We start from the raw sequence: 15,153 nt of genomic DNA on the forward strand, positions 1-15,153 counted from the left end.
CAGAGTGGTTGGGGAGGCAAGGATAGAAAACCTGTTGTGAGGCTGCTGCTCCCACACAGGGCCTTTGCACTACCCTGCCCTCTTTTCCCATCTTCATCTTCTGTGTGTGTTTCTCTTCAAGCTCGCTGTCTCTATTCAGATGTTTCCCCTTGCGTGAGGCCATGGAAATAACCTCACACAAGCCGGCAAGCGGGCCAGGCAGGTGACACACTGTGATGGCAGCAGAAGAATCAGTAGTTACAGGCCAGTTTCAGCTGGGCAATGTGAGGCTGTCTTTAAAAGTTAAAAGCCCAGGGGACATGGCTGGCTGGTGAAGTCCTTGGCATACAAACCTGGGGATCTGAGTTCTTTTTTGTTTTTAATTGGTTTTTCAAGACAGACTTTCTCTGTATTTTTCTGGAGCCTGTCCTGGAACTCACTCGCTCTGTAGACCAGTCTGGCCTCGAACTCACACAGATCCACCTGCCTCTGCCTCCCGAGTGGTGGGATTAAAGGTGTGTGCCACCATTGCCTGGCTTGTTATTGCTTGTTATTGTTTTCTCGAGACAGAGTTTCTCTGTGTAGTCCTGGAACTTGCTCTAAAGACCAGCAGGCTAGTCTCAGACTCAAGAGATCTGCCTGCCTCTGGGTGTGGTATACCACCACTACCCAGAGGGAACCTGAGTTCTATCCCCAGGGCCTATGTTAAAGAAAAGCTGGGTGGTAGCATATGCTTTCAAAGTTTTCTTCTATTTTAAATACGTGGGCGTGCATGTGTGATACATGAAGGCAGGCTTCTGTGGAGGTCAGAGGCATTGGATCCCCTGGAGACTGAGTTACAGGTGGTTGTGAGCCACCAGACATGGGTGCTGGGAAATGAACCCTTATCTCTGCAAGAGAAGTAAGTACTCTTAAGCCATGGAGCCCTCCCCCTAACCTGGTGTGTGCTACGAATACCAGCACTGGGAAGGCAGAGTCAGGAGGAACTCTGGGATGATTGGACAGTCAGTCCAGTCTTCCAGGTGAGTTTTAAGTCAGTAATAGACCCTGTCTCAAAAACTGAGGGGACTCCTGATGAACGATGTTTACACACACACATAGACTATAGGCACACAAACACCCACATGAATAAGACGCCATCACATGACCACAATTGTCCCCTGGGGTGTGACTCCTCCTCAGGCAGCTGTTTGGAAGGGGACTTGAGATGAAGAGGGGATAGGAGCAGGGCATGGTGATGAGTGTCTTTGATCCCAGCACTGGAGGAGCTAGACTCCAATGGAACCAATACCATGGAGGAGAAACCCAAAAGCTCTGCGTCAGGAGGCCTCTACTTCAGAGCCTCGCCCCAAGCTGGCTGGACAGATTTCCTGGAGTGAGCCTGGATCCCGGACACTGGCCTGAAGGCAGTGGCTCTCAGTAGGGAGGGACTCTGTTTGTAGATGGAGGGCAGAGTCCACAGGGATGTCTCCCCAGTGGTGGCAGGGGCAGGATCTGTGGGTTCCAAGCTAGCCAGAGATATATAGCGAGACTCTGCTTTCAAAGTGGCAGGGGTTGGGGGTGGCATGTCTGGCCTCTCCCATTCCATACTGGGTGGTCCAGAGACTGCCAGGTGACCTGGGTCGCAGGTCATGGGTGGCCTTCAGAAGTCAGCCTTCTGTCTGCAGCCCAGCTGGCCAATGCTGGACCTCCTTGTCATGACTCTGGCTGGAAATGGAAAAAAGTGGGTAGGGCCGGTTTGTAATGCAATCTGGGGATTCCAGGGTTACAAGCAGGATGGCTCTGAGCCAAGGTTCTAGCCGGTCTGTGGGCTGGGGTTAGGGGCTGGGGGATTCCAAGGCAAAGTGCTCTATTACAGAGTTACATCGCCAACACTTCTTGCCATTTGGAGATGAAGCTACCCCATCACCAGTCGTTCTTGTCATTTGGAGACTAAGCTACCCAGGCTAGCCTTGAACTCTCAAATCTTGCTGTTTCAGTCTCCAGATAAGTGGGGACCCGTATTGCTACACCATGATAAGCAGCTGAGGGTAAGTGGCAGATTCAAGTGGCTAACACACTGGCGGTTCTCCTCACATGCTGCTCCTCCCTTGGGCCACTGAACTCTGGGCCACATTGATTTCTATCCCAGACTGCGTGGTCTGGAAAGTCCAGGAAAAACACCAGACTTGCTGTGTACCTGAGCCTGGGGGGCAGCAGGCTGCGGAAAGTTCCAAGGGGAGCTTGTGACAGGCTAACTATCACGTCCCTAGCACTTCCTCCTTGTCTTGTGGGTGCTTGCATAACTGCAGACAGTGAGCCTGTCCAGTGGCCCGAGGCCACACACAGCCACCCTTCCCACTGCCCTCCTGAGACCTCACCCTGTTATCTCATGGCCCCTTGCATGAGAAACAGGCAGTGTGATTTCTTTTTTTAGTGTTTGACCTTGTAATGACCTCTATAAGCAGGGCCAGTTGTATTTGTTATAACAAGGGATTTATTTTAATGTATGTGAACTATTATTTCATATTTATTTCATCTTTTGGTGTTTTAAGATGGTCTCTTGGAGCCTGGGTTGGCCTCCAACTTGAACTCCAGATCCTTCAGCCACCTCCTCCCTCCTGATTGCGGTGGGTTACCAAATGTTTGCTACCCTCTTGGGCTTTTATGTTTTTGAAGTTACATTTATTTATTTGGCAGGGGCAGCAGGGACAGGAAGACGTCATGTGCACCAGGATGCATGTATGGCAGTCAAAGGACAATTTACAGGAGTCATTTCTCTGGGACCTGAGGATTAATGCCTTTACCATCTCCCAGCCCCCATTTTTTTTAAAGTGAATTGAGGATGGGAAGTGTAGCTTAGTTGAAAAGCTGAAAAGCGAGTGCCTAAAATGGACCAGGTCCGAGGTTCAAAACCTCCTCATGAGATGGCTCAGTGGTTGAGTGTACACTGCTGTTCCTGATTCCTATAGGGAGCTCACACACACTGTCCATTCTAGAGGATTAGACACGCTTTTCTGACTTCCATGGGCACATACACACCTACAGGCCGGGGTGGGGTGGGGTAAAGGACAGAGACAGTGTGTTAAAGATAAAACAAAACCACAAAACTTCCTGTCTCCCCCAAAATAGAGAAAATAAACAAAGGAAGTCATGGATAAAAGACATTTTAGAGGGGGAAACAATGTTTTTTAACCTGATTGGGAGATATATAGAAAAGTGCACGTTGTTACTATTTTGTGAGCCACCATGTGATTGCTGGGAATTGAACTCAGGACCTTCAGTGGAATAGCCAGTGCTCTTAACCGTTACTTATTTTGTATTATAAAGCCATGGCTGTTTTAAAGATTTTAGTGTATGAGTGATTTCAGGCATGTTTGTACACGATGAGCATGCCTTCTGCATTGAACCTCCCAGGACTGGGAGTTGTAAAATGTTCTGAGCAGCCATGCGGATGCTGAGAACCAAATCCAGGTCTTCCACAAAAGCAGCCAGTGCTCCCAACTCCTGAGCCATCTCTCCAGCCTAAAGCCATTTAGCCATCATGGTGGCATTAGAGCAGCCATCCTCCACTACTTTTTCCATTGCTGTGATAAAGCGACTGAAGGAAGGACGGATGGGTTTTTTAGTACAGTCCATCATGGTGGGTAAGGCTTGGCAGCAGGAGCGTGAGGCAGCTGGTCACAGGGCATCTGCAGCAGTCAGGAAGCAGAGAGAGATGGATGCTGGTGCTCAGTTCACTTCCTCCTTTTTATTCAGTCTGGGACCCCAGACCATGGGATGATGGTGCTGTCCACATTCAGCGTGGGTCTTCAACTTCAGTTAAAGTTTTCTGGAAACAGCCAGTGGTGTGTTCCCATGGTGACTATGAATCCAGTCAAGTTCGTGGTGAGGGTCAGCCGTCAGAGGTTCTGCGTCCGGCCCTTCTGTATTTCCTCTAGAGACGTTTCACATAGCCCCAGCTGGCCTCACACACTACTTAGCTAAGGATATGCCTGAATACCTGATCCTCCTGCCTCCTGAGTGCTGGAATTAGAAGTGTGCACATCATGTCCAATTTAAGTGGGCTGGGATTGGAACCCAGGGCTTCTGTGTGATAGATGAGTACTCTGCTAACAAAGTTACAGCCTCAGATTAGAGACAAGGTATCTGTAGCTCAGGCTAGCCTCTCCCTGCTTCAGCCTCGCCACCACACCTGGCACTTGGATGTGTTCTATGCCTAAGGTCACATCTCATGACCAGTCTTTTGAGTGGTAGGGACTGTTACTTCCCCCATAGATGTGGGAACTGAGGCACAGAGATACGTAGCTGGTTATAGCTGGAATTAAACTCAGACCCATATTGTTCATTAATAAAGGTTTATTATTTATTTTATTTGTTTAAAACAGGCTTTTTTTTTTTTTTTTTATGTAACAGTCCTGGCTTTCCCAGAATTTGATTTGTAGACCAGGCTGGCCTTAAACTCCACCTGACTCTGCCTCCTGAGTGCTGGGATTAAAGGCGTGCATTCCCAACCCTGCTAAGGATTTAGTTTTGCTTATGCATCTTGGTGTGAATGCATGCCACTAGAATGCTAGTGCCCGTGGAGGCCAGGAAAGGGTGCCAGGTTCTCTGGACCTGGAGCCTACAGGAGGGTGCTGGGAACTGAACTCAGTCCCTCTGGGAAACAGCAAGCTCTCTTAAATGCTGAGCTGTGCCTCTTCAGCCCCTCAGGCCCATATCCTTTAATCATTGGCCTTGGAGTGATGTGAATGAATGAGTGAACAAACGAATGAATGGGGGTATGATTTCAGGGAGTCAGCCGGCATAAGCTCGACAAGAGCTTTTCCCATTGGGCCAGGCAGAGGCCTTAGGAGTTTGGTCTATGTCTTGACAGGGTCCACTGCCCTCTGCCACTTGGCTTCCCTTAAACCAGAGGCCAGGCTGGCCATTTCCTTAAGCAGGAAATCCCCAAGTCTAGGTAGAGACAACATCATAAAAACTTGCTTGCTGTTGGGGATGGGGACAGGGAGGTGACCTTAGGGACCTTCCATCAGAAGGAATATGGGGCTTTCCCCCGATTGAAACAAACTGCCTTCCACTGTTCTTGGCATGTTTAACCTAAGCCCGTTCTGCTTTTTCATTTTTATTTGTTTTTTCGAGACTGGTTTTCTCTGTGTAGCTCTTACTGTCCTGGCACTCGCTCTATAGACCAGGCTGGCCTGGAACTCACAGAGATCCACCTGCCTCTGCTTCCTGAGTGCTGGGATAAAATATGTGTGTGTCACTATTGCCCAGCCTTCTGCTGCATCTTGCTGAGTGACCAGTGGCCTTTGGTTTCCCCAGGACCCTGGGGAAGGTGGACAGGGTTTTGTGGTTCGGCCTGTGGCTCTGTGGGGCAGGGCTATGTGTACTAGCAGGCTCACGGAAACACTGCTGTCTAGCTCTTTGCCTACTTGGAGACTTATCTCAGCAACATGGGGGGAAGAGATGGGCTCTGTTGGTGGGGGAGGAGCATGAGGCCTCAACAGGACACCCCTCAGCTCCAACATTGGGGACTCCCTTCTCCCCCTCAGGGTTCCATGTTCTCAGGGCTCCAATAGACCCAGGCTATGGGCATTGTGCCCTGCAGCTCCACCCACAGGACTACCTGGAACTTCTGGTATGTCCCTTGGCAATGTTCCTCAAGTTCCCTTAGCCAGTTTCCCCATCTAAAAAGCGGCTTGGCCATTTGTGGACTGCAAATAAGGTTAAGGGTGAGGCCTGGCAAATGCTGGTCATTAGCAAGCATGGACTATGTTAGAGGTGGCCGGAACTGGGGGAAGTGGTGGAGAGTTAGTGCTCAGGCCAGGAGTCAGGGCGGTTATCATTGAGATAGGGTTTCTGTGTAGCCATGGCTACTGTCAAACTCAGACAATCTGCCTCCTGAGTGCTAGGATTAAAGGCATGCGCCACTGCCATCACCCATGGTGATATGGACTTACCAATGGGTTCTAGCTACACTGTGTACCCTGGGTGAAGTCAGATTCCCTTTTCCTGGACACTGCATACAAAATGGAGTTAATAGATGGCTCTGTGGCTGGATTTCATGTATCCCAGCTAGCCCAAGGACGATACTCTTGCATGTACCTCCTGAATACTGGGATAACCTGGTTTATGAGTGAACCTGGGGTTTTTGAACACTAGGCAGACACCCCACCAATTGAGCCACGTCCCATTATTTCTAAAAGTGACTGTACTGGGCCACCCTGCTGCTTCCCTGTCACCCCATGAGCTCTGTGACAAGGTCTATTCTTACCCCCATGGCCACCAGAAGTGCTGGTCATGTGCTCCAGGATGGTAACATTTAGAAAGGCAAGGTCTAGCCATGCCTGGTTTATGTGGGGATGGACCCCACAGCGTTGTGTATGTTCGCCAAGTATTCCACCAACTGAGCCATGTCCCCAGCCAACAGGTTTTTTCTTATATTTACAGGGGTCGGGTGGGGGATTAGCATGTACATCTGATAGTTATTGTGGAGGTCGGAAGAAAACTTGGAGTTGGTGGTCTCCTTTCACCATGTGGGTCCTAGGCACTGAACTCAGTCAGCCCTGAGTTGTTTCTTCTCTTGGGGTGGCGGTGGTATTCTGAGACAGGATTTTTCTGTGTAAAAAAAACCTAGCTAGCAGACCAGCTGGAACAGCTAGTAGACCAGGCTGGCCTCGAACTCACATCTGCCTGCATCTGCCTCTCAGAGTGCTGTAATTAAAGGCCTGCCTGTGCCACCTGGCCCTGAGTCTTTTTTGTTTGTTTTTCAAGACAGGGTTTCTCTGCGTAGCTTTGGAGGCTGTCCTGGAACTAGCTCTGTAGACCAGGCTGGTTTCAAACTCAGAGATCCACCTGCCTCTGCCTCCCGAGTGCTGGGACTAAAGGTATGTACCACCAATGCCTGGCTACTAGCCCTGAGTCTTAAAGTAGTGAAGTAGAACAGGTGTTGTCAGGTGAATAGGAGAGACGCACCATGGTTAAGAGCATTAACTGCTTTTCCAGAGGAGCTGGGTTCAAGTCCCAGAATACTCTAATTCCACAGAATTAAATGTCTTCTGGCTTTGGAAGCTAGGCTCAGTGCAGACATCCACATAGGTGTACAACACCCATACACATTAAATGAATGAATGAATTGGGAAGCTATGGCCAGGTGTGTAAAGTGAGTTCTCTTATATTGGTCGAGGCTCTGTGTCCCAGACTCTTGTCTCCAGGAGCAAGCTCATCCAAGGCAAAAGCATTCCCAGCTCTTCTAGCCAGGAGAATGCAGGCAGTCACCCACAGAGGAGAGGCTTCTGGGCGGGAAGGAGAGAATTCCCCACAGCATAGAGTGGGCTTCACAATGTGACTTAGATGGGGTGTGGGTCAGGAGTGGGGCACACCATCTCACACTGTACTCAAAGGGCCCACCAGACTCTCCGAAGGACAGAAGCCACTCCTCAGTGGGATGCAGCAAGTCACCAAGGCACAAGGTTCCAATATCCTGGAGCCCCGAGTGTGGGCCACTGGACTTTTGTCCCTGCCTCCCAGAGGGGTGGAATCACAGGCCTCTCCACCCAAGTTCAGGTCAAAGAATCTTATCACTGTTTATTTTATCTGCTTTGGTGTTTTTCCACGGGTGCTGGGTCCCCTGGAACTGGAGTTATAGTTGTGAGCTGTTACATGGATGCTGAGACTTGAACTCAGGTCCTCTTAACCACTGAGCCATCTCTCCAGCCCCTTTCATGGTTTTTTTTGGAGAGGGTCTCCTGTATGTAGCCAACTAGCCTTGAACTCCTGATTCTTTTGCCATGGTCTCCTGACAGGCTTGAGCTGCTATACCTGGCTTTCAACTTGAAACGTTGAACACCTGCTGAGTTTTTTTGTTTAGGAGGCAGAAATGGGTCTTGGTCTCCCGCCTACAATCACTAAGTGCATCAAATGGCCTCATCTACCATGGGTGGCTGTACCTGCTGGCCTCCATCAAGCCCTTCAAGTGAAGACAATTTATTCGCAACAGTTGGGGCAGTTTCGGCTGCCTGGAAGTGGTGTACAAGTTAAATTAAAAACTACAAGGCTTGTTTTCGTTCCCTCTGCGGCAGGAAACACCTTACAAATCAGGCGTTGTGTCAGTTGAACTTCCCGCACTTGGCCTTCCTCAAAACCAGACCACAGTGCACAAGTGTAGGTGGGGCAGGTGAGGGGCCACCCCACTAGGTGTGAGATCAGATGGCTAGACAGCAGGGCAGCTGGGCAACCAGGCTCAAAGACCTGGAGCCCCGCCCCGCCCGCCCCGCCCGCCCCTGCACTACCGGAACAGAACCCAGGCTTCCTAGCATGTGTCAGCAGCACTCCACTGACTGACTGCATCCCAGGCCATGAGAACTGGTGACCAGGACCTCCACTCCCATCACCACGGTGTTCATCCTCTACCAGCCTCCCCGGCACAGGTCGCCGTTATGCCACCTACTTGTAAACAAGCTGTGTGTTTGGCCCAGGGGGACAGTCTGTTGTGTGCTATGACATAGGTAGTGTCTCCAAAGGTCCACACGGTGAGAGGATGGCCTCAGCCTTGGAGCCACTGGAAGGGCAGAAGCTGAGGAGGGGTCTGGGGGGAGGGTGGGTGCTAAAGGGGTGTGCCCCTGAAAGCATCAGCTCAGCCTCACCCACTGCTTCCTGGCTGCCCCAGATGAGCAGCTCCTTTTTTCTCTTTAGATTTTTTATTCAGAATGGCGCTCGCCCATCGCTCAGGACTGACTGACCCACGTTCAACTGCTGTTCACACGGGGCCCTTCTCCACTTGGGCCTTCCAAGTTCTCATCTGACTGTTCACTACTGCCACCAAGATCTCCAGTTTCAGCAGTTCCAGCTGGCTTCAAGGCTCACTGCAGGGACACTCCTACTTGTCGGTGTGTAGCATCCACTGAGCAGCACTGCCCTGCAACCATGTGCTACCCACTAAGGGCCAAAGAGAACGGTCTGAAGGATCTCAGAAGGAACAAGGACTCTCCCTCCTGGCTGGAGCTCCTGCATCTCTTGTTACCATGACAGCTGCCACACCCCTGCTGGCATTCACCCCTCTTTGGCCCCCAGGGATGAGGCAAGTACAGAGAACACTAAGTACCATGGGAGCCAGCACAGCTGCCACCCCCTCACACCCTTGGGTGGCTGCAGCCTGAGTTGGGGTGGGGGGCACCATCTTCTGGTTCTTCCTTTGCTCTGGGCAGCAGATAGCTTCTAGGTGCAGGGACTAAGAAACGTCCATCCCCGCAGCCCCCATGTGGTGTAGATTTTGCCTCAGAGTTCTGTCTTCAACACAGGCAAGCAGGGTAGGGGCTGGGTACAGCTCTGGGACAAACCAGTGACTTCTTCAAAAACACTAGGGACAACAGCATCCCATCTGTCCCCTACTGCCTGCCACCAGCCCACACACCACACCCCAGACACTCAGGAAGACAGCACGTGAAAGGCATGGATGGATTTTATTTATTACCCTATATCTACAATTTGAGGTAAAATATAAGGAACACATAAAAATGCCTATCTCTGCTACCGTGTGATATAATTTCCCATTGTGAACATCGTGGTGCTGCTACTGAGAACTGTGCCATCCCATCCTCTACCTTGAGAGAGAGCTGTTAATTTTATACAACTGCATCACCTGTGAGACTCCACTTCCAGGCCCAGAGGGTGTGAACACGACACAGAGGTGCACAAGAGCTTGCCTGCCCCACTCCCCACAGTGGCACCTCGGCCAGACAGGTGGCTAGAGACTAACCAACCAGGCAGACCCACAGCCCAGCCTGACTCCACCCAGAGCTGTGCCCCAGAGCACCCCAGGCCACTGTGGGGCCCAGCTGGGGAGGGTTTAGTCATCCAGCAGTTAAAGCATGCATACCTGACCTCCGACCTTCAGGGTACACCCAGATATTTACTTGCTGCAAAGTAAGGGTGAAAGAGGCTCTGAGAATGTCCTCTCTACGCGGAGACACTGGCTGCGCTGCTCATCACTGGCCGTCGGGTGAGCCTGCTGGCCTTGCTTTTAATTACAGTGAAAACAGAGGAACCATGATGGAGCTTAGGCAAAGGCTTAGTCAGACGGACAGACAGCATCCCTCCCTCAGGCAGGAAGGAGAGCCGAGTGCAAGATCACAGAAATGATTTTCAATAGAAAAACTAAAGCACTGCCTAGCACAGAGGTTTTCTTCGCTGCGGAAGCCAAGATACCCAGTAGGAATATCTCCACTGACTGGAATACGCACCGCAGCCCAAGGCTCTGCCCAATGCATAAAAATCTAAGAGTTGTCCCTGCCATTCCCTGTCTCTTTCCAGCACTGCTGTGAAATCCTTCTAGTGCATTCCCAAACCAGCCAGGCACGCGCATCTCATCACGCTGTGTAGTTCAATTCACAGAACTGCTGAGAAAGTAGACATTTCTATCTAGAAGTAGAAAAGAAGGTTTGTATAGAAGGTATTTCTGTTATACAAGTATATTACAGAGCTGGCAGGGCGGGTCCGAAAGCTTCTTCTCCCCCACTCACACTGGAAGCTGAACTGGAGAAAAAAAAGCAAGCAGTAGGTCAACCGGACGCCAGAAGCAAGACAAATCTTGCCACACACCCTACTGATATCTGATAAAAGTACCAGGCTCAAATGCAGTTGTGAAAGATGGGTCTGTGGCCTGACAGGGAAGGGCACATAGAGAACATGAGCTGGGCTGTGGGGGCCCACAGTGACTCAGTTTCCACCTGGAGTCTATTCTGACTTATAAGACATTAGAGTTCAAGCTTGCTTGTTTTGGTCTCCTTGAGACAAGCTTCTGATGCTAACAAAAGGCACAGAGACAGGGAACGAAGCAGCTTGCTGCTAGCAGGACTCACATGATAGTGAACCTGGATGCCCCTCTATTCAAGGACAGTGCAGGGAGCTGGTTAACTGAGCATGCTGCTCTTTGTTCTGCTTTGCCTCTAAGTGTAGAAGCAGGGGTCTAAAACTCAAGGCTGTCCAATGTGCTGAAAAGCATGGACAGTCCTCCCGAACCTATCCTGTGTTTCTTTTCCAAATCTTCATACCCCCTACTCAGGTAACCCGGCTGACTTGCTGGAGCAGACTCCAACACTGGGCAAACCCCATGTGCCATATGGCAGAAGACAGGCTGGTTACAGATAATCCTATCAGGGGCTGGGCCACACAGTGCAAGTCAGCAACAAAAGATTCAAAATGTCTCTTCTAAAGGGGATACTTGTACATTACCACCCACTTCCTACCCCCAAACAGGGCCACATTATGTCACTCTGCTGGCCTGGAGTACATGAGAGAGATACTTGCCTCTACCTGTGTCCCCAAGCTCAGTACTTCTGCATCTTCAAGTGAGAAAAACTCTGGCCTGCACCTCCCAGCTGACCTGCACTCTGCTAAAGCAGGAGTGGTACCTGCTTTTGCAGGCAAGTATGGACGAAGGGCGCTTGGGGAGAGGCTCTTACCTTGGAGACGCAGTCTACCACGTGGGGTCTGGCTCCTGCTTGATCTGTGAGCTCCCATCAGAGTCTTTAATTTCTAAGGGAGGAGGAAAAGGGTGACAATGAGCTACACTGCCGATGCAACCCTGCTTGCCTGTAAAGGAAGCTCCACAAACCTACGATCTGCCTGGAATCCTCCAATGGGTTTTTGTTATGGAACCAAGTGTTCATCTGCAAGCAGATTCCACATTGCTCTGTGTGCGCTTATGGCCATGCCCCATCTAGGCTATAGGGATCTTGAATTTAGCCAGCAGAGCCACACAGGGAGAACAGAGTAAACCTGCCAAGAGTCTCCACAGAACAGGGAGAAGTCTATCCGCTTGGGGCTAGACAGATGGTTCAGCAGTAAAGAGCACTAGGCGACCGAGTTTGATTCTCAACAGCTTTGCAGAGCTTTACAATCATTCTATTTCTAGGGGGTGGGAGTCAGATGTCCCCTTCTGACTTCCTTAGGGTACTGCATACATATGGTCTCCAGATAATAAGAAGGCAAAACACCCATACACATTAAAAAAACAACACAAAATAAACATGCTGGTCTAAGCACCAAAGTCATTCCAGACTTGTACAATGGGAGCTGTACAGCCCTTACCTTCTGTTGCTGGAACTTCCAACTGGCTCACCTCAGCGGATTCTAAAGAGAAACACATCAAGTCTCATTTGGACAATTTTCAAAGGTTGCTTTAAATTATTTAAAGAGCCTAGAAGGAGAGGAAGAGAAAAAGGAAGGAGAAAGCCCCAATGATGGAAATAGCCTGCCAACTTTTTTTAGTGTAATTATTTGGTTATTTTGTCAGTACCATGGACAGGTCTTGTGCCTTCAGAGGCCCTAGAGCTAGGATTATTAACAGCTGTAATCCAGGTGCTGGGAGCTGAATCAGCTGCCTCTGAAGATCAACCAGTGAGTGCTCTTAACCATTGAGACATCTCTGCAGTCCAAGCCTCCATGTGTGTGTGTGCACACACCAACAGGCAGCTTTCTCATGCTGATGTTTTATTTTAGGTCACTGGACTTGAGCATCGTGACACCACGAATGATCTGGGATCATGGGTTTACATGGTCTGTGGTCCAGTTACCAGGTAGGAGCCCAAGTCTCCATAAGTTTACTGGCCTTTAGTTATGGCAAGAAAGGAAGAAACCAACTGTGTTTGAGTGTGTGCAGGTGTGCACTGTGACTAAGTGGGTACAGTATGAACCAGGGCTTGGTGCAATCATGAAATAGGGTGGTATGTGTCTCTTACCTTGTATCACAGGGCCTTCGGACTCATTCTGATCAACCAGCTCTGCAACGAAACGGGACAGTTTAGATGACGTAATTACCGACACATGTGACATCTGACCATTCCTATGCTCATGTTTCAACTGTGCATCTCAGCACAAGAATGGAGGAGAGCTGGCAGGACAACTCTGCAGGTAGGGTGCCGCTGCAAACTTGACAACCTGAGTTCAAACTCTGGGCCACGTAAGATGAGAGAAATGACTGTCACAAATTGTTTTCTGACCACTGCATGTGAAATGGCAAGATCTGAGTACCCCAGGACCCCACATACAAATAAGTGAAAAGGGGGAAGAAAAAAAGAACACTAATTGTAGAATATTTTAAGGCGTGTTACATCTGTTTATGCTCTGGAACATTTGTTTAAAGATGCAAAGATGTGCTACATTCTTTTACATTGCATTTGCTTAAAACTCTGTGAAGCTGTGTTACTTTGCCTGCCTAAAACACCTGATAGTCTAATAGTCTAATAAAGAGCTGAAAGGCCAATAGCAAGGCAGGAGAAAGGAAATGTGGGGCTGCTAGGCAGAATAGAAGAAATCTGGGAGAAAAGGAGGAGCAAGATCAGAGAGGAGGACATCAGGGGCCAGGCACCCAGCTACACAGCAAGCCATGCAGAAAGAAGTAAAGAAAGGTATACAGAAATAAAGATAAAGGCCCAGAGACGATAGATGGGGTAATTTAAGATAAGAAAAGCCAGCTAGAAATAAGCCAAGCTAAGGCTGGGCATTCATAAAGAATAAGACTATGCGTGATTTACTTGGTAGCTGGGTGCCGGGCCCCCCAAAAAGCAACAGCTAGTGGTCCTAATAGATGCCACCATAACTCAAATCAGAGTCCTCTAGAAGGACAAGAATAAAGCTGAGAGCTGGCTCAGAAGTTAAGAGCACTGACTGCTCTTCCAGAGGTCCCGAGTTCAATTCCCAGCAACCACATGGTGGTTCATAACCATCTGTAATGAGATCTTGTGCCCTCTTCGGGCCTTCAGGGACACATGCAGAACAATCTTTAAAAAAAAAAAAAAAAAAAAGCTGAGTATCGTACAGAGGAATCTATGAACAGTGGGTTCCAAATACAAACTATGATGTTAATTAAAATCCTATAGACAGGAGAGCAGGTCGAGATGGTATACACCTTTAATGTGGGACTCAGGAGATGGATCGTCGAGGTCAAGGCTAACCTGGTCTATGTAAGTTTCAGGTCAGCCAGGATGACAGACACGTAAGTTCTGTCTTCCTGTCTTAAAAAAAAAAAAAAAAAAAAAAAAAAGATGAACTGAAATTTCCAAGGGAGATCCAACAAGTAAAAATTTCCATTTTTGTGGGAGCTTGCACGCCACAACACGTGTGTGAAGGCACAGGACAACTCTGGAGTTGATCTCTTTCTACGTCTATGTGGGTCCAGGCAGTGGAAGTGGTCACCGGGCCCGTGCAGCACGCTGTGCCAGCAGAGCCATCATCAGCTCTTCTTCACCTGGAGACAGGGGCTCAGTGGCTCAGGCTGGTTTTGAACTCTAGCCTGATCCTCCTGCTTCTGCCTCCCAAGCACTGGAATTGCAGGTTTTCCTCCACCATGCCCAGCACTTTTGTGGCCTGTAACTCTCCTGAACTTTAGCATTGTGACTGCATAATGGAGCTTTATTCAGGCGGCAAGAGCTAGTGAAGTCCTCCTTGTAATGAGCCCTTTAAGAATGGTCTCCACCCAACCTCCCCCTGAGTTACCATTTTCTGACTAAGTGAGGATGAGGGAAGTCAAGCAACATGACCAATTTCACAAATAGGCAGAGCACTGAAGGATGGATGATATAATGTGTTATTTTGCAGGTTGCACCGCCCCCACACCCACACCCACATGCATTCAAATCCTGAGAAACAAAGCTTCATGAAATACTCACGATTATTAATCACAAGTCCTGGAAATGGTCTAAAGAGAAAAAAGAATTGTATAATGTAATGTTTTCATTTTATAAGAACATTTGCTTACTTGGTTAATTTATGCCACTTATGTCCTACTTTATAACCCTATGGAAGAGACATTAAGATGCATATGAAATGACTAATACATCTGTAACAATGACTCCAGTAGTGCTGTTAGTATGTATCATATACAATATATGTCAGTTATTTATAACTAGTCACATGTAATGTGTACATATGTTTTATGTGACTAGTTATCGATATAGTATATGTATAGTATATGCAGTTCACCTCTAGAAAATGCCATACCAGGCCAGGCATGGTGACACAAGCCTTTCATCCCAGCCCATAAGAAGCGGAGACAATCGGTCTCTTGAGTGTTGAAGGCCATCCTGGTCTACACAGTGAGTTCTAAACCAGTCACATAGTGAGACACCATCCAACCCCACTTCCCCCCACCCCCAAAAAAGGTTCCATTAAAGTGGAAAGAAAACAAAACTG

At 49.0% G+C, this 15,153-nt stretch overlaps 1 protein-coding gene across 13 annotated transcripts in view; it reads right to left on the minus strand.

Moving 5' to 3' along the window:
* Nucleotides 1-9,403: 9,403 nt before the first annotated feature.
* Gtf2i (general transcription factor IIi) overlaps nt 9,404-15,153 on the minus strand; it is an 82,067-nt gene continuing 76,317 nt past the window's right edge. For all 13 annotated transcript variants that reach the window (XM_051204861.1, XM_051204860.1, XM_051204856.1 and 10 more), the window contains 5 exons: nt 14,631-14,659; nt 12,702-12,743; nt 12,052-12,093; nt 11,424-11,496; nt 9,404-10,494 (listed from right to left, as the gene is read on the minus strand). In XM_051204861.1, the coding sequence (XP_051060818.1) occupies nt 11,438-11,496; nt 12,052-12,093; nt 12,702-12,743; nt 14,631-14,659 (172 nt within the window). In that variant the 3' untranslated portion in view covers nt 9,404-10,494; nt 11,424-11,437. The remainder of the gene's footprint in view (nt 10,495-11,423; nt 11,497-12,051; nt 12,094-12,701; nt 12,744-14,630; nt 14,660-15,153) is intronic.

The sequence above is a fragment of the Phodopus roborovskii genome, unplaced genomic scaffold (genome assembly GCF_943737965.1).
Source record: "Phodopus roborovskii unplaced genomic scaffold, PHOROB, whole genome shotgun sequence".
Lineage (NCBI taxonomy): Eukaryota > Metazoa > Chordata > Mammalia > Rodentia > Cricetidae > Phodopus > Phodopus roborovskii.